This window comes from Anolis carolinensis, chromosome 2 (genome assembly GCF_035594765.1).
Source record: "Anolis carolinensis isolate JA03-04 chromosome 2, rAnoCar3.1.pri, whole genome shotgun sequence".
NCBI lineage: Eukaryota > Metazoa > Chordata > Lepidosauria > Squamata > Dactyloidae > Anolis > Anolis carolinensis.
In genome coordinates this window covers 182,183,329-182,203,177 of record NC_085842.1, presented here as the reverse complement: position 1 = coordinate 182,203,177, position 19,849 = coordinate 182,183,329, and the positions used below count along the sequence as shown (strand labels likewise).

At 42.0% G+C, this 19,849-nt stretch overlaps 1 protein-coding gene across 10 annotated transcripts in view; it reads left to right on the top strand.

Annotated features, from left to right (window-relative positions):
- flna (filamin A) overlaps positions 1-19,849 on the top strand; it is an 89,919-nt gene that overhangs the window by 48,738 nt on the left and 21,332 nt on the right. For 3 of the 10 annotated variants that reach the window (XM_016991190.2, XM_016991188.2, XM_016991187.2), the window contains exons 19-30: positions 118-235; positions 1,857-2,119; positions 3,795-4,392; positions 5,962-6,135; positions 7,167-7,329; positions 7,858-8,018; positions 9,192-9,362; positions 9,451-9,574; positions 11,730-11,886; positions 12,823-13,012; positions 13,267-13,290; positions 15,369-15,616. In XM_016991190.2, the coding sequence (XP_016846679.2) occupies positions 118-235; positions 1,857-2,119; positions 3,795-4,392; positions 5,962-6,135; positions 7,167-7,329; positions 7,858-8,018; positions 9,192-9,362; positions 9,451-9,574; positions 11,730-11,886; positions 12,823-13,012; positions 13,267-13,290; positions 15,369-15,616 (2,391 nt within the window). Of the gene's footprint in view, positions 1-117; positions 236-1,856; positions 2,126-3,794; positions 4,393-5,961; positions 6,136-7,166; positions 7,330-7,857; positions 8,019-9,191; positions 9,363-9,450; positions 9,575-11,729; positions 11,887-12,822; positions 13,013-13,266; positions 13,291-15,368; positions 15,617-19,849 lie in introns of all 10 variants that reach the window. The other 7 variants (XM_016991191.2, XM_016991192.2, XM_016991189.2 and 4 more) reach the window with 3 other exon arrangements.

Below are 19,849 nucleotides of genomic sequence, written 5' to 3'. Positions count from 1 at the left end.
GGTCCTGTTAGTGTGCAGAAAAAGAGGGTTTTTTGGAGGGAGGCTGACAGAGAAGCTGCATCAGAAGGCTGCTGCTGCGGTAGAGGATAGGTTACACCATTGAGTCCTGTCTTACAGGGTAACATTGGAGTGAACGTAACATATGGAGGAGACCACATCCCAAAGAGCCCATTCAACGTGGGAGTGGCACCCACCCTGGACCTCAGCAAAATCAAGATCTCCGGTCTTGGAGACAGTATGTATAAGCTAGCTGGAATTCTGAACACAATGATGCCAATTTCTGCTTTTCCTAATGGTTGGAAGGACATGCAAAATGCTGTACTAGAACCTGTCCTGGGTCATGATGATGGGTCTGCATCTTTGCTCTCCCTTTTTTTTTTACCTGAAGTGTTGGCCCTGACATCGTCAACAAGCCCTACTAGCTGTGAAGAGGGAATTGAACCCCTTTATCTATTGGATTCAATACACATGGTTTTACTTACCAGCTCTTCAAATAATATCCACCCTGGAAATGTTTCTGCAACTCCCTAGGTCCTCCAATTGGATTTTATGGTATACCTCTGGCCCATATATATTCAAAACAGAGAGTTCACTGTTATCCATGGTTTCAGGTATCCACATAGGGAACTTGGAATGTATTTCCCATAAATATGGGGCTGTTCTGTATTGCAGTTCTAGCTGGCAGCTGCATGTTCAACATCTGCAAACCTCAAGGTTGAAGTCTATCCCAACACTAATTTATCCTCATCTCCTTTCCCATCTCCTGTCAGACTGAAGACACTGGCTTTGATTTAACCATAGGAAGCAGAACAGTTCCCATGCAATATAGATTCTGGTGGGTCAGTCTGTACTGTGTATTGGCATAAACTGTTAGCTCTTGCCCTGACAAGAAAATTGGCAATTTCACCCCAAACAACTGGTAGAGAAAGTAAACCCTTAAGCCCTCACCCACCCTTCATGGCTATAATTTGTAAATTCCATGAGAGAAAACTCGGAAGGAAAACACTTTTGCAGAAGAGGCGTGTCTTTAGGGACTTCCTTTGTGATTATTCACATAAAACATTTTCCTTCCTGAATGGTAGCCAGGTCCAAAAAAACTGGAAGTTTTCCACAGGTCTCTTTGTTAATCAGGAAATCAAAGTTGTGCCAACATTTCTCTCTCTTCTTGGCTTAATGCCAGTCCAAAATATTACATGTTAAAACTCCCTTATTCTCAATTCCAAAATCCAAAATACTTCAGAATTGTCCACAGGTATGACTGAGATAGTGACACATTTCTTTTATTGATTGTTCAATGGGCTTTGTTTTGTGTACAAGTATTGAAAACATAGTGTACAAATTTATCTTTAGGTTATGTATATAAGGTGTAATGAAACATGAACGAATTTAGTTATTAACTTGGGTTGCATCTTCAGGGTATCTCACATTTCAAAGTATTCCAAACTCCAAAAAGAAATTCAAAATATTTCTGGTCCCAAGCCTTTTAGATATGGGATATTTCGCCTTGCCACCTTCTACTGGTCTTGGGATGTAGTGGCATAAATCTGGAAACCACTGCTAGAAAAGACGTTGAGAAAGTTTTGTCTCTTCCAGATATTTTGACAACAATGCCCACAGTCTCTCCCTCTTGGTTATGGTAGATGGAGCATAATCATAATCCAAAAGCTTCCCCTCCTTGATCTTGTAGAAAGAGTTCTTACTTCAGCTTTGGTGATTCTGTCCTAGTACTTGGGTACTAAGACAGGAAAAGGAAGTTGGTGTTGCGAGAATCTGTGGGTCCTGTGGGGCAGATTAGGTGTTTGTGGTTAGAACAGAGCTGTATGAAGAGGGAGCTTACACACAGCCCATTCTTGCAGAAGTGGAAGTGGGCAAAGACCAGGAATTCACCGTCAAGTCCAAGGGGGCTGGAGGCCAAGGCAAAGTGGCTACTAAGATCACAGGCCCTTCAAACAAGCCTGTACCCTGCAAAGTGGAACCAGGACTCAGCTCGGACAACAGCGTGGTGAAGTTCATCCCCCGGGAGGAAGGGCCCTATGAGGTGGATGTGACCTATGATGGAGTGCCTGTTCCAGGCAGCCCCTTCCCTGTGGAAGCTGTGCCTCCCACCAACCCATCCAAGGTGAGAGTTCCCAGTCAGAAGATGGCTGGGTTGGGATAGTTTATTGCCCTTAAAGGAAAAGTTTGAATGTACAAGACTTTCAATGTGGTAGCCACCTCTTGTCGACCTCCAGAGTTCTAGGACTCTGGCAGTTGTCTGAGACCATCAGACATCGGCCTCAGTTTAAAAACCTCCTGAAAAGGAGACTGCCACACTCCACCATTGACCAAAAGGTCTTACAATCTGTTCTTCCTAAACTTTAGCTGGAATGTCTTTCCTGTAGGAATCCCTTTGTCCCAGTCCATATGTTATTGTTCAGCCCCTGCAGCTATCACAGAGACTGTAGTGACACTCAGAAGGAACAAGGCAGTGAAAGGGAGATGGCAGATGAGATGGCAGATAATTACTGCTAATCAATAGGTCCTGGTTTTAAGACCTTATGAGTTCTGATTCCCATTAAAACACTAGGCAGGTTTTGAAGATCACATTCCATTAGGTAAAATGCAATATCAATGTACATATGGAGTGGAGGAGACTGGCTTGGAGATGAATGTGCAAGCTTGAAGTCTAAACCCCCACTGTAGCACTTTCAGAAAGACATTCTGGCTGCTGCACTCTATGGTTGGCTATTCAAGCTCACATGCAGTTAACCAGTCTGGGTTCAATACGGTGATATACTTTTGCCTGAGGGAAGGTGAGCCTCGACTTCAAAGTTACCATACCAGACTCTAGAGCAGACATGGGCAAATGTCAATCCTCCAGCTGTTTTGGATTTCAACTCCCACAATTCCTAACAGCCGGTAAGCTGGCAAGGATTTCTGGAAGTTGAAGTCCAAAACACGTTTCCCATGCCTGCTCTAGACACACATCAATTAGACCTCCTTGCTGTGGACATAGGGGAGAACTAGGTAGGAAGTAGGTTGCCTGAGTCTTATATTTTCGAATATAATCCTGACTTGGAATTTTGCTCATGTTATGTGGAATGAGAGGGCCAGTATAGCCTTCCTGCAATATTTGTGCATCCCATGATGTATCTTGGAAAGAAGTTTCAGTCCTTCTTTCTTCAAGAGTATTTTTTATTTTTTTATTTACAGTATTTATATTCCGCCCTTCTCACCCCGAAGGGGACTCAGGGCGGATCACATTATACACACATAGGGCAAACATTCAATGCCCATAAACACATCAAACAGAGACAGAGACAGACAGACGCAGAGGCAATTTAAAGAGTAGTGCTGATCTGACAGTGAGCTTGTGACCTAATGGGTGGCATCATGGCTCTGGATGTTTTCTATTTACCAACATGATAATCTCTGTGTTTTGCATGGAGTAGTCCTTCTGTAAAATATTGTGGCTGGGAATTGTGGCATTTGCTATGCAGAACACTTGAAGGAGCTGGAGAAGGATATTGAACAACCTCCTCCTAATTCCTTTGAGTCTTTGGTCTACAGGGGGAAGTTGTGGCTACCATAGTGGAAGACCAAGGTAGTGGGTGGAAACCTAAATAAGTTATCTATCTTGCTCATCAATATTTTGTTTTATGAGCGCAAGTTAACTATTCTCAAAGGATTTTTCTGCCTTCCTGTGATGAAACATTGCTCTCATAAGAGCATGCTCTGTGTCGTGGTTATTATGTATGTCTGACGTGATTTTTTGCTTCCTTTCTCCCCCCCCCCCCCATTTCCCCTAACCCTAGGTGAAGGCCCATGGTCCAGGCTTGAAGGGTGGCCTGGCTGGTTCTCCTGCCCCCTTTACCATAGATACCAAAGGAGCTGGAAATGGTGGCCTTGGTCTGACTGTGGAGGGCCCTTGCGAGGCCAAAATTGAATGCTTGGACAATGGAGATGGCACGTGCTCAGTCTCCTATTTGCCCACTGAACCTGGAGAGTATAACATCAACATCCTTTTTGCTGATACCCATGTGCCCGGCTCTCCTTTCAAAGCCCAGGTGGTGCCTGGCTTTGACCCATCAAAGGTGAAATGTTCTGGCCCTGGCCTGGAACATGCCACAGTGGGACAGGCTGGAGAGTTCAGCGTGGATTGCTCCAGTGCTGGTAGCGCTGAGCTCACCATTGAGATCATTTCTGAAAGTGGCACACAAGCTGAAGTCCATGTGCGGGACAACGGGGATGGCACATACACCATCACATACATCCCTCTCTGCCCGGGTGTCTACACCATCACAATCAAATACGGTGGGCAGCCTATTCCAAACTTTCCCAGCAAGCTCAATGTGGAGCCAGCTATGGACACCTCTGGAGTTAAGGTCTATGGGCCCGGTGTGGAAGGCAAAGGTGAGGCAATGGAATAACATGGGCATAGTGTGCCATCCTTTCTTACTGTAAAATATTTCTCTCATTTGAGGACTAGAAAGCTTTTGCTTTATAAAACTGGCAGGCTGTCCCTTTTTATTAAGGGTGTTTCCTGTTTGGGGATTGGAAAGCTTTTCCTTTTTTACAAACCAAACAAAATGCCAAAACTGTATTTTTAAGTAAAGAAATAAGTGAGTGTATCATATAACACTGTGTAACATGATGTTTGTTCCTGGGTTATCAATGTCATTTCCTAATTGGCTCTATCATAAAGACATGGAAAAAGTTTATTAAACTCCAAAAACTTTAATTTTGTGGGACATCCTGCAGCACATTTTGCTATTTTTCAATGCATATCTAATCGAGTGTCAACCAATTCAACATAGATTGTGGCAGCCACAAAGATGAAGGTTTTGTAGTACAGTAGAGTCTCACTTATCCAACACTCACTTATCCAACATTCTGGATTATCCAACGCATATATCATGATATTTTGGTGCTAAATTCGTAAATACAGTAATTACTACATAGCATTAACGTGTAATGAACTCCTTTTTCTGTCAAATTTGTTGTATAACATGATGTTTTGGTGCTTAATTTCCAAAATCATAACCTATTTTGATGTTTAATAGCCGTTTTCTTAATCTCTCCTTATTATCCAACATATTCACTTATCCAACATTCTGCTGGCCCGTTTATGTTGGATAAGTGAGACTCTACTGTATAAACTACTTTCAAAGTAAGTACTGCACAGTTAAACAGGAACAGATTTTCCCCAAATTTTGTTACATAGTATAAGTTATGAATGTGGATAATATGTTCGTTTTTCTGAGTAACTCATGGCTACATTAACTGAAATCAGTGCTTTCATTTGGTATTTAGAGAAAATACAAACTTACTAATAGTTACTGTTAATTCTGCACACACATTATTAATACCAACCATCTCTTATGGCTATTTTGAAACTTGCATCTTCAAGGTGGGCATGCAATTTCTGTTGCAGCTTTTTTACAGAAAGGTTGGATCATTAGCTTCTGGAAAGGAGTTGGTCCAGCTGACTTTTGGGATGCCTTCCAACTCTCTGATTCTGTGTCACCTGTTCTGCTTTTTGGGAATACTTTCTAATTTTCCCCAGTCATGAGGACGGTGCAATAGAAATCCTAATCCTTTGACTTCAAATACTTTTGAAGGCGTTCTTTCCGTATATTTAAATTGTCTTCTTAGACATAAGGATGAGACATTCCACATTTAAACCATGGACTAATTTACAAATCCTTGCATTAATCTAGCACCTCACAATAAGAGTGTTTAGGCTGTGGTAGAGACTAGCAAATAAGGCAGAATAATGCATCAAATTGCATTAATTCTACAGGGTAGATGTACCATCAACCCAAAAGTGCAATTTGAAATACTACTTTCATCAAATAGTACTTTTCCTCAGCTAAGAACCAAGATGAAGTGTATTTTGTGGTTTGGGGCAGAGTCCAGATATTCCCTTCTGAGGCAATCTTTTGTGTGGCACAGTTCATGCAAGCCCTTCATATTTCCCAGGAGTTTTTCGTGAGGCCACCACTGAGTTTAATGTGGATGCGCGGACGCTGACGAAGACCGGAGGCCCTCATGTCAAAACAAGAGTGTCAAATCCCTCTGGAAACGTGACAGAGAGTTATGTGCGTGACAATGGCGATGGGACCTACAATGTGGAGTACACACCCTATGAAGATGGTGAGAGCGGGGGTGAGGTGGGGAGTATTTCTTCCAAGTGAGGAACCCAGCTGAAATTTAGGAATGGGAGAGACAGAGACTAGTTAAAAAGGAACAAGTAGCACAAAGTAAGACTTTTTTGTTTTAGGCTTTGTTTTGTTTTCTTTCCAAGAGGAAATTTGTTGAAAGTCTCAATCTGGGAAATATAGCTGAATCTTTTGTTGATAATAGAGGTTTAGGGTGGGTGATACTGTGACAGGAACCTGGGGTGGCCCTACCGTTTGGTAGGTGGCCTGCTTTGGGAGGCAGCATTTTAAAATGGAGTAGCTCATTTTACTCACAGACCTCAGAAAAATTGCTTTTTTGGATTACAACTCCTGGAATCTTCTGCCAGTGGCCATGTTTGGGGGGGGGGGGGGGTCTGGGAGTTATAGTCTAGGAAAAGGCATGTTTTCTGACCTGTTCATTTCTTCCCCAGGAGGTGAACTCTGTCTTAAATTTCTTGCCTGAAATATCAAAGAATTTTGGGCTGTCTGAGCCAGGGCTTCAACCTGCCCTGTTTAGTGGTGTCAATGAAGTTAGACACCACCATAGTGGTGTCCAAAGTTTGGAATTCCAACTCCCAGAAGCTCTGGCTAGCTTTTCCAATGGTCAGGAATTCTGGGAATTAAAGTCCAAAAGACCTGGAGAATGAAAGGTTGGCTACCACTGGGTTAGTACACACCTATGAAAGAGAGAGAAAGAGAGCAAAGGAGAGAAAAAATAATTATCTATTTCTTGAATGTTTGTATCCAGCTGCTCAGCCGGGGCATGAGTTTAATTCTTACTAGAACAAAGATGAGAACCATGCAGCAGTTCAGATATTGGACTGCCGTTCCCATCACTTTTCATTCGATTTGCCCACTAGGGTTCTTGAATTTGCAGTCCTTCATGAGGATGGGGCTGTATGGCTATGTCCTTTGCTATACGTTCTGACAATAAGTAGGTGTACAAGATGTGACTCCTGTTTCCTAACAGGTTTTTTGCTTCTTCTCCTTCCCATTATCTTTCAGGTGTCCACTCTATTGATGTAACCTATGATGGCAGCCCTGTGCCCAGTAGCCCTTTCCGTGTCCCAGTAACAGAAGGGTGTGATCCTACAAGGGTCAGAGTCCATGGCCCTGGCATCCAAAATGGGACTACAAACAAGCCAAATAAATTCACTGTGGAGACCAGGTAAAACTGGTAGAGGAGTGGTAGTATTCAGGGACTGCAAAAGTTATTTAAATATTGGACTGTCTGCTCTGTCCTGTCATAGAATCATAGCATTAGAAGAGACTGCAAGGGCCACCCTGTCCAACCCCCTTTTGTCATGCAAAAATATACAGCACTCCAGGCAAGTGGCCATCCAGCTTCTGTTTAAAGCCCTTCAGAGAAGGAGCTTTAGAAAAATGACATTTCTCCCTCAAAGCATTGCAGTTGTACCTTAAGAAGACCGTAAATGCTTTTATTACTCTGTGGAAAGTGTTGTCTTGTGAAGATTACAGTCAATGAGAAAGTAGTTCACACAAAACTTAACCTTTATCTAATTCTGTTAAAATAACATCCCCACACCCGTTGGGGTTGACTGAAAAGGAACCCCCTCCTTCACTGTTAAGACCTTGCTTGAGGCAAGAGCCTGTGAAAATGAAATTGCACAGGGTTCTGTTTCAGAGTTCAAGGAACTTCTCACAATGAATGGTCTAAACTTTCTTTCCCTTCCAGGGGGGCTGGTACTGGTGGACTGGGTCTAGCTGTTGAAGGTCCTTCTGAAGCCAAGATGTCCTGCACTGACAACAAAGATGGCAGCTGCTCTGTGGAATACATTCCCTATGAGCCAGGCACCTACAGCCTCAATGTCACTTACGATGGCCACCAAGTACCAGGTATTCCTTAAGAATGGGGTGGGTTACACTGTTTCTAGCCCTCCAGATGTTTTGGACTTGGACTTACAGAAGTCCCAGCCAATATCACCTATGGCTAGGAACAATAGGAGGGCCAGAGTTTCCACATTTCTCATGTAGCTGATCTGATTTGGTTGTAGGTTTATTTTAAGCAACAACCCAACCAAAGAAAAATCTTGGCATCTTTGTTTTTTAGGCCTGTTCCTGGAGTTATTTTGCGGTTCTGATTCAGAAAATTACATTTGATAGGCCACATCACCTCTAGTTTCTTAGATATTATGTACCAGATGATGAGAAAGTTTGTGTCATAAAGGTGTACTTTTTGTATAAAATACATAGATTTTCATGTAGTAGCACTTCCTTTAAATTTTAATATGTTTCCTTAATGCTTAAAAGATATTAATTTAAACACTATATTAAAATACCTTGATCTTTTTAATAGGTGAGCAGAATGGAGAGTGTTATTACTATTGATATTATTACTGTTGTATAAACCTTTGTTTTAACTTCTGTTTTATCATCTTCTTGTGTTTTAAACTGTGTGTATTTTTTATGTATTTGCGCTGTTACTTTTGTAATATTGTGAGCTGCCCCGAGTCCCCACAGGGAGATGGTGGCGGGGTATAAATAAAGTATTATTATTATTATTATTATTATTATTATTATTATTATTATTATTATTAGGCCTATTTTCTGTGTCTCAAAAGCCAAAGCTAATAGGGGAAAACTGGTGCCATTTTTGGAATTAGCAAGTCAAATATGCCCAGATCTTACCGTTTGAGGCACTAGAATATTTAGATATATCCTTTGTTGTTGTTGTGTGTCTTCCAAACCAAACTAAAAGAGATAGAATGAACAGATAAGCCAGAAGGTATAGCTGCTAGCATCAGGTTTGCTACTGCAGTTATCTGCTGCTCAGGTAAACCCTACCGACTGAATATGTGCTGAGTAAGTGACACCAGTTGTCAAAACCTGCATCCCTCTTTAAAGACCAAAAAAACTGGTAGCTACATTCCAGGTGGGATACTGCAAATGTGGATGGCACTAACAAAAGTGGGCTGGAAATGGGAGGAACGTCATCTTAGGAGGCCTTCATTGGGAGACACCAGATACAGATTTGGCTTCTTAGTTCAAACAACACTGTCTTCTCTGCAGGGAGTCCTTTCAAAGTGCCGGTGAATGATGTGGTGGATTCATCAAAGGTTAAATGTTCAGGTCCTGGCCTGACTCCAGGTGTGGTCCGAGCCAATGTCCCCCAGTCTTTCACTATCGATACCAGCAAGGCAGGTGTGGCACCCCTCCAGGTCAAAGTCCAGGGTCCCAAAGGTAAGCAAAAAATCCCAAATTGCCAAGGCTAGTAGTGCTGATTTGTGGGGCTTGCCTTTTTTCTTCACCTGTTGTAATTTTTCTGCAGGGGTGGTTGAGCCCGTGGATGTGGTGGATAATGCTGATGGAACTCAGACTGCAAGTTATGTGCCGAGCAGGGAGGGCCCATACAATATTGCTGTAATTTATGGAGATGAGGAAGTGCCACGCAGGTAGGTATGGGCCATGGTTTGACTGGTGTGGGTCTAAATTCAAACACTAGTTTCAAAGGCCTCTGTGGTACAGAGGCTTAGCATATTAACTCTTGACATACATTATCAAGGTTCTAGTTGCCCCACTCCTCAAATACTGTGTTTCCCCGAAAATAAGACAGTGACTTATATTAATTTTTGCTCCCAAAGATATTCTAGGTCTTATTTTCAGGGGATGTCTTATTTTTCCATGAAGAAGAATTCACATTTATTGTTGAACCAAAAAAAGAACATTTATTATATACTGTACAGTAGTTGTCATCACAAACCAACATAACCGGACAAACTGTGAATCCTATTAAGATTTCTTGTTACTACCATTATTTCCATGTACAACTGTTATGTACATTTACCAATTCTGCATGCTCTGGTGTTCTGATTGGCAGGCGCCGGGCATGCTTCCAAACAAAAACCTTGCTAGGTCTTACTTTCGGGGGAGGTCTTATATTTAGCAATTCAGCAAAACCTCTATTAGGTCTTATTTTCCGGGGATGTCTTATTTTCGGGGAAACAGGGTAGTAACAGGTTATAAAGCAAGAAGGATCTTGGATATAATTTCTTATCATGAAGACTAAAGAAAACAGATCTTTTAAGGTCTTTTCTTAAGTGTCATGTCATTCTCTCCTTTAGGACATCATGACTCAATAATTCTCACCCCACCCAAATTAATAAATAACAAAATGGTTTATCTAATTTTGAACCGCATATTGTAGGCAAGAGGTGAGAGAATGCCTCTTGAGATTAAATTGAATGAGATCATAGTTTATGACCATTTTACCCTATGTTAGACTCAATTTATACTTCAAAACCCATCCTCCCTTTATCCCCTCTCCTAATCTCTTCCCCCTTAACACAACCCTCCTATCTATCACTATTTCCAGACCTTCCACTACCCTCCTTTTTCATACTAATTTTTCAGCCACTTCCCCCATTTTTATACCTTGGTGATAATAATAATAATAATAATAATAATAATAATAATAATAATAATTATTAATGTTTTGAGTACCACCTGCTTATTTTGGAAATTAGACTGACTAATATTCCTGGTTTTGCTGGTAAGATTTTACTCCTCTATATAATTACAATAAATATTTACCAATATCAATAGATCCAACTACAGACATGTCTGCAGGTCAAACATGAATGAAGAGCTACATGTATCTTCTATTGGGGATTCTGTAGTGGTTAGATGAGCAAGATTTCTCAGTTCTTTTTCTTGTAGTTCCTTCTTTAGTTTCTTGTTCTGCTCTTGGATGTTCTTCCATTTCAGACTCATTTTCTTCATTTGCCGGTTCTCCTTATTCTCCTGAAGATTTTCCCTGTGAAGATTGAGTCAGGTTTAAGTTTATCAGGGGTTTTTGTAATGAAATTTTCCCATCTTTGAAAATAATTATTAATGCTGGAAAGGCCCAGGTGTATTTGATCACACTTTCAACCATCTTTTCTCTAATATGTCTAACTTCAAGAGTTAGCTGTTCCATCGAGCTTTTGAGCCCTTTTCCACCAGAAGATCCAGCTTTTGTTCTATATTTTCTGAAAGGTTTGGGGTTTCTGAAGCCATTTCTAAATCTTTAGTGTGTTGTTGAGTGAAAAGCGGCACTATCTCATCTGCTCAGCTGATTGTTTTCTGTTCTACTTTTCTCCCTGACTTCTCAGCTACTGTAATTTGTCAATTATGGCAGCAACGGCTTCTGTATACAGCGGTAGAGAGGCCAGGGTTGTAAATCAGTTTCTACATACCACCCAGTGCTTTTTCTCAGGAGAGGACTAATAGACCTTATTCCTTGATAACTTTGAACTTTGAGTCTATTCCAATCTAATTAGACCTTGAGTAAGTTATATTTTGACTCACTTTTTGACAGAGGAGCTTGGCAGCAGGACTGTTCAGCAAACGTGCAAGCTCCGCCCCAAAGGGACCATTCATGAAGTTGAACCTTGTGTGCTAGTCAGATTACAGTGGCTTCAAACAGGGTGGCCTACAAGATTGACCTTGGGGGTAATGCTGGGGTCCATATCTCAATTCTTTAACGGCAGGTTAAACCTCATTGCAATCTATTCAATATCAAAACATCAAGATGTTATTAACATCTCTTTGGCTGTTGTGTTTCTTTAGCCCATTCAAGGTCAAGGTCCTACCCACACATGATGCCAGCAAAGTGAAGGCAAGTGGCCCGGGGCTGAACACGACCGGTGTACCTGCCAGTCTGCCAGTGGAGTTCACAATCGATGCCAAGGATGCTGGAGAGGGCTTGTTGGCTGTTCAGATCACAGTAAGTAGAGTTTGACTAAGTGGAGGCTCTTGCTCTTGCTTTAGATAGCTGTAAGAATGATGGGGGGGGAGGGCGGGAGAAGTGTCAAAATGTACAGGCAGTCAGTAAGTTTCCAGTTAGATAGCAGAAGCAGTTGATGTGCAATAATTTGACACTCTTGCCACGATTATTTCAGAGGTTTTGTTGTTAACTGCCTTCAAGTCAACTTCAACTTACGGCTATCCTATGAACAAGAGACGTTCATAGTGGCCATCAAAAGCCCACTCAGGTCTTAAAGATCAAGGACTATGGCTTCCTTGATTGATTATATTCATCTGGAATACAGTCTTTCTCTTTTTCTACTGCTTTTTATCTTAGCAAGCATGATTGCCTTTTCTAATGAGTGATGTCTTCTCAGAATATGGCCATATATGACACTCTCAGTTTAGTCATCTTGGCTTCTAGGGAGAGCTCAGGCTTGATTTGCTGTAGTACCCATTGATTTGTCTTTTTAGCTGTCTACAGCATCCACAGATCCCTTTTCCTGCACCACGTCTCAGATGAGTTGCTTGTCTTCCTATAAGCATTTTTTACTGTCCAACTTTCATAACCATACAAAGAAATAGAGAACACAGTGGCATGGATCATCATAACTTTAGTGCTTAATGCATTTAGGATCACAAGTCATGTTTACTTGATTAGCTCACACAGGATTTGGATCCTCATTTCTTTTCAGGCCTAAGACACAGCTCACATTTATCATTGTCCTGTAAATACAGTAACTTCTAACACACATTTTTTAAAAATTTCATCTCAAAGTCAATATTTATTTAAATGCTTGAATTAGTGTTCTAATCAAGGTGTCAATAATAGTACCTTTGGGATTACAACTGATTTGTTCTGTTGGCCCTAACTCAATTTCTCGCCCTCCTGTCATTCCTTTCTTTCTCTTATTAGGATCCTGAAGGCAAACCCAAAAAGGCCACTATTCGGGACAACCAAGATGGCACCTACACTGTGTCTTATGTGCCTGACATGACAGGTCGCTACACCATCCTTATAAAGTACGGTGGGGATGAAATTCCCTACTCGCCATACCGTATCCGTGCATTGCCCACTGGTGATGCCAGCAAGTGTACAGTCACAGGTAAGAACTCCTCCAAGCAAAGGGGTCACTGGCATACTTTGGGGTGGGCTTAGGGCGAGCCACGCTGAAACAATGCCACACCCCCCACACTGACTGCTTTTTGCCGGGCACATCCGGCCACACTGCTTACCCACTGTGGGGAGGGAAAATGTCATGTTGTGTGTGGTTTTTCTTGTAGTAGTTTTAATTGTGCACTGTTCCGTGTGATTGTTGTCTCACCCTGATTACTCTTGCTCTTTGCCCTTTCACCTCAGTGTCGATTGGAGGTCATGGGCTAGGTAAGCAGCTTGCTAATGGCGTTCCCACTCCCCCCACCCCACTCCCAATATTCCTACCTGCTCTGTTCCCCCCTCCCCATCATTTCCCTTGCATGGTTCTCTGTATCTGTCTTAGACCCCACCTCTGCTCACGACTGAAAAAGAAAGCAAAGGTTTCCATTCCACTGGGATTGGTCAATATATTCTGGTTCATTGTCTCCCAAATTACAGGCTTCTAGGTGTTATTGGGCTACAACTCCCAAGTCCTTCTCTATTGGCCATATCTCTTGGGGCTTCTGAAAGTTGAAATCCAAAAACACCTTGACAAACAACTGTTCAAGTGGGAGAGGGACTCCTTTAGGAGATCATATATATTTAAACTAGATATGCTCAGTTTAAGTGGTCATTTCCTTTCTCATGCCAAAATTTTGTAGAGGATAAACACAAACCTATTTACTGTTTAGCTGAAGGTTTAAAGAGACATGTGTATTCCATACTGCATTACGCATACTACATTCAAACTGAGTAAAAAAACATTCTTTTAACTTGTGACCCATCTAATTAATCAATTATATCTCAAGCTGCAACCCTAGATAAAGTCTCTGAACAGTAGTACTACTTCAACACCTGATTTAGATACAGTATGACCCTCATGTCCATGGGGATATGTTCCCGGACTTCACCTGGATACATGAAACCACAGGTTGTATTGAATGAATGGCTTCTTGCAGAAGCACACGATACAGTCGCATTGGGGTGCCAAGGAAGGGCTAGTGAGAGCTCCTTTCTAGACATAGTCCTATAGTCAATGTCAAGCAGATGTTCAAAAACCATTTCTCCCTCAAGTGAATCCTTTTTAAGTGGGATAGAACAATGAAAATCAATCTCAAGTAGCATGCAAGGGCTCTGAGTTCCTATTTTGTGTCCAAATTTACTTGATTAATTTATATCCTGCCCTTTTCCCAATATGAGCCCCAAACCGATATACAATATCAAGCCCTTGATTCTTTTCCAGTGGGGAACCTGCTCTTCTGATGGACTTTGGCACTGGCATGCCCCCATTTGCCCTCTGCTGTAACTTCCCTTGCTTCCTCTACTACTAGTTCTGCTTCTGCTGGGGCCCAATCATTGCTTATGGTTGTTCTAATTCAGTCTTGCTTTAGTTCTTCAGTGTGATGCTATCTGGTCAGTTCCTTGGAGTTTATACAGAAAGCTAGCAGTGGGGTCCGACTTAGTTCCCAGCCTCCAGAGCCAACTAGCAGGGTTTTGAATCCCTGTTCTGCCTCCTTGCTCAACTCAGCACAACATCAGGAGAGACTCAGTAGGCCTTCTCTCATTCTTCCAACTTTGTGTTAGGCCAAAGACAAATGGAAGAAGGCACTGAAGTATAAAAGAAGGGAAGGTCAAAGTATCTGGGAAGTAGTAGGAAGTGGTGGGGTGTGATTTGGGCCTTTTATCACTTTGAAATGCTTAGAAGATAGATTCTTGGTCCATATACAGCAAGGACCCAGTCAAGAATTGAACATAGCCAAATGCTGCTGAACAGAATTCCAGGTGTTATGATTGCACTTTTAAAAGTATCTTTGGAAGACCTTATGGTTATGGGGGTGGGAAGTAGTTATTTATTGAATTTTAGAGCCACCTTTCTCTCCTAATTAGGCAGGCAGGGTTTTTCACAATATGGAGCCAAATGTAATTAAGAGGAACTCCATATTACATTTTAGATACACTCATCCATGTGGGAATGCATAGATGCAGATATTTTTATTTGTGAAACATCTTACTTCGGATTTTCAGCAGGATTGAATGTGCTGAAAGTCCATTGGAGAGCTTTACATTTTAAGGGGCTACATCGGGATTGCAGTGGCCCATTTTATTCCATACCACAGTCGGCTGACCTCTGAATCTTTAACCATTTGGAAAGCTGACTCTTTTTTCTCAAATTTCCTTGCCTGAACATAGAATTGGTTGGTAGTTCCAGTCTTCTTGGCTAGGATTGGAGGCTGGGAGCTTGGGCTGAGACCTCCTATGCATGTCATAGAAGAGGGCTTGTGGTCAGGATCAAGTTCTCCATTCCCCATGGATCTCCCTTCTGCCAGGAGCTGGCATTGGCCCCACCATCCAGATTGGTGAAGAGACGGTAATCACCGTGGATGCCAAGGCTGCCGGGAAGGGCAAGGTGACATGCACCGTTTGTACTCCTGACGGCACTGAGGTGGACGTTGATGTGGTGGAAAATGAGGACGGCACCTTTGACATCTTCTACACGGCACCCCAGCCAGGCAAATATGTCATCTGTGTGCGCTTTGGAGGAGAACATATCCCCAACAGTCCTTTCCAGGTCACGGTGAGTCCAAAGAGTGACAGAGCAGGAAATTTACACAAGCCTAGGATCTTCCCTGGAAGAGCAGTACATCAGTAGCTTTAATGCCCAGGCTCTTGCTAATGTGATCACAAAGTTCTTCTGTTTCAGGTATAATGACTATATAGGCCTCCACATTTTGTTGATTGCAACTCCCAGCATCCCTTACCTCTGCCCCATGTGGCTTAGGCTGATGATAGTAGCTGTGTAGCAATATCTGAAAGCCATATTTGGCATCGTTGTTACTGCTGGAAGGCTCCTTGTTCCTTTTAGGTAGTTTGAGTTGTGATTCTCATCATCACCTGCCACTACAGCTATTCAGGATGATGGGAACTGCAGCCAAACACATTTGAAGATCAGCAGGTTGAGGAAGCCCAGCTTTCTAGAGGCAAGAGGACTCAACCCAGAGACAAAGCAATCTATATAGGTGGAGTGGGATGCTTCCTTTTAAAATGTGGGAGGACAACAGTGCAAAGACTTGAAGAGAAATGTAAGCCTCTGGGTGTTTGACACCTTCAGTCAAGAGTCTGTCCAGGATGGGGAAGCTTTAAACCAACATGCCACATTATCCCTTACAGTTGAGGTTTCCAGGAATGGAAGAGTGAAATACTTGAATCACCAGGAGTCCCTTTCCCCCAAAACACCTTAATCCAAAACACATGAACCAAGGAGCCAAATTGTTCCTATTTGCAGTGCTCTGAACTGAAATACATGGCCCAGTATAACACCTGCTTGCATTGGGAGGCAGATTCTCTGCTCTTCATAAGGCCAGCCTGTTCCTCTAGTCCAGTAGTTCTCAACCTGGGGTTCCCAGATGTTTTTGGATTTCAACTCCCAGAAATCTCAGTCAGTTTACCAACTGTTAGGATTTCTGGGAATTGAAGGCCTAAGACATCTGGGGACCACAGTTTGAGAACCACTGCGTCTGCTCTGAACTGTGTGGATTTCTCTTACTTGGACAAATCTGAACCTGGATCTGTTTTTTAAAACTTAATTGAAGATCAGTTTTGAAGTATATGTTGTATTTTGTACAAACGAAAGAATTTTGGGACCTAAAAATATTCATAGATATCTTTTTGAAGGCTTGCTCAAATTCTCTCCTGTTCTCAGATTTTCCTGCTTTGTAGCCTTGAGAGCTAGAAACCTGTTCTTAAAACTATCAAGATAATTAGTTCTTCAGTCTCCCATGTTTGGGTTGTTGTATGTCTTTCGGGCTGTGTGGCCATGTTTCAGAAGTAATCTCTCCTGACATTTCGCCCACATCTATGGCAGGCATCTCCCATGTTTGTTTGGAAGCTTTGACTTGTAGCCAAAAAGTTCTGGTTTGTGCTGTTGGAATTTTAGAATCTCCACTTCACTCTAAAGTAGTCTTTAATTATATAATTACATTTCTGAATGGTCTGTGTAAACTTCCTCTGTGCAGCAAAGTAACACATATGACTCCAATGTAGGACTTTCCAGATGTGCTCAAAGAAGAGCAATTTTTTAAAAGCCTCCTTCTTTGGAGGCTTTTAAACAGAGGCTGGATGGCCATCTGTCGGGGGTGCTTTGAATGCGATTTCCTGCTTCTTGGCAGGGGGTTGGACTGGATGGCCCATGAGGTCTCTTACAACTCTACTATTCTATGATTCTATGTCTTTGTAGCTTTCTCTGTAGTGGTGCAGCTTTGAATTCTTCATTTTCATGTGCATAGTGCAGGATCAACATTTGAAACATATATGCAGGAGAGAAATTGAGTGAGAGAGAGAAAGAGAGAAAACCTCTGCAGTGGCATTTATGTTAAAATGCCATCTGACAGCCAAGGGCAAGCTAGCAACCCATGAATGTTTTACACACACACCTTGTCTTCCTAGAACTTGTGACTCATTGCTTGGCTTTCATAAAAGAAGCCTTCCTGTTCAAATCTTAGTCACAGTTTCCAGTTTCCAACACAAAAGAGCCCTCTGGCTCATCACAGAGGCAGGAGGAGGAGTGTTGAAGAGTATAGTACACCCCCCCCCCCTTGCTTTCTAGCCATTGTCTTGTGTGTTTAGAGAGCCTCAAGCATAACATTCTTCAGCCAAGAAAGGTTTGAAAGCAGTAACTTGATTCTTCTTCCTTCTTTCCCCCCAAATCTGAATGAAAAAACTGAAATCTCCCTAGGGAGCAAAGGATCTTTCAGAGCCAATTATGCATGTAAACAATCTCCTTTTTAGCTCAGTCCCAACCTTCTCCTCTTCCTTGTAGTTTCTATTGTGTCACAGTGCCAATCCGAGACATGCAAAGAGATCTTGTAAGAACTTTGAGACTGAGGGAATAAAGTTATTTATTAAAACATTTATATTCCACCCTTCTCACCCTGAGGGGGACTCAGGGCGGAGCACAACATATATAACGGCAAAAATTCAATGCCAGAACATAAAATAAACCATCCGTTATCTTCATGTTAAAACCATTATTTAAAACCATTACAAGCTGGTAGCATAAGTTTTTGTAGACCAAGTCTGCTTCCTAAGATGCAACTTTTACAAGAACCCTTTGCATACTGATATTGCAACCTAACATGGCCATGTCTTTGGATTCTAATCCTGTTTACTCAGAAGTTATTTCCCCCAAATGTATTCAATGGAGATTACTTGCATAGAATTTTCACAGGATACAGCCTAAACTGTGCTAACATTCATGGAAGATTAGGCTACACGTGAGTACTGGTTAAAATGTCTGTATACCTCTAAGCTCTAGTGGCCAAGGAACCAAAAGCTAATGTTGCTTTCATGATCTTCTATGCAGCTTCCCAGAAGCACCCTGCTGGTTCCTGTTGGAACAAAAAGATGGATTAAATATGCCGTTGGGCAAACCTATAAGGGCTCTTCCTCTGTTCTTTTATTAGTTTCTTGATCCGCATTGACTCTGAAAGGTCTTCTGATTCCATAGTTGCCAAAGGATTAGATCTAGATCTTATCCACTTTATGCTCTTTACTGCTGTTGACATTAAATGAGGTGCTTTTTGGATAGGAAACTTGTGTGTTGTGATATCATTCTTCCATTCGCAAAGACTGATATAGCTGGTGAAAATCCAAAAAAGTCAGGCATTTTTTTCGCCCTGCAGCCTCTTGGGTTTCATATATATAAGATAAATCACATGTTGAACCTACATATGACATTCCTAGGATACCTCCGCCTCCAATGCAAATTGGCATACCAAGCACAAAATGCATATGCTGCGATGAGATCATTATTTTGTGTTGCCAAACAATACTGTCTTTCTTGCCCACCCTGATCTTACAGCATCCACTACAGCCTTGTAGAACTTAGACTCAGTGCCGTGGGACTTGGAAATTATTTTGCATAGGCACACAGAGTGTCTGCTACATCTGAAGATCCCTTCTAGTGTGTTAGGGCTATGCTAGTGATATACTGAAATTCTCATTATTCTATTTTGTTAAAAGCAACCACATAGTTCTCAAGAGTTAATCTCTGGTTTTCTTTAAAAATAAGTTCCTGGCTCTCATGGCTGCTGATAATTGTGGAAAATTAGTGAACATGGTAAATTCAACTTCAGAATCATTTTTGTGGAACAACTGAATTGCATTTTTTATAGATCTCACCCATAGTAAAGGCTTGAGATTTACTTGTGTGTGAGATATGAAGCTGTTCTGGGTATGAGCCTGAACTTTTAAATGAACTGTTGCAATTGTTTAACACTTTTCCTGTTCAGAACTTTGGGCAGACAATTCAGACTAAAGCCCAGAATGGATGCATCACCCCACAAAATCAAATCCACCAACTTCCACTGAGGTGTTGGAAAAAGTTGCCTTGCACAAGCTCTAGTTTTTGACACGTACGGTGTCCTGCATAGAGGCTGGTGCTGTGGATAGCCTGTATGGGATGCTTCCCTTGACTCCAAGGGATGACATGGGTTGAATAGAGGCATAAATTCTTCTGCATAACAATATTGAAGTTACCTCTCTTTTTGGGAAGACCATTGTACTTCCACTGAGATGGCTTTAAGCAACTACTTGCCATTATTTGACTGTTAACCTCTGTGAAGTTTTGGAATGGGACATACGGCTATATTATGCAGGACTGGAGAGTGTGGAGGCTTTCCAGGTGTTGATAGACTCCAGTTTCCCCCAGCCTAGGCAGTCTGGCCCGCGAGTGGGTCCTCAACATCTGGAATGCTACGTGTTTTCCCCCACCCCAGGTTATAATGGGTACCCTGGCCCTGAGCTGCCTTGT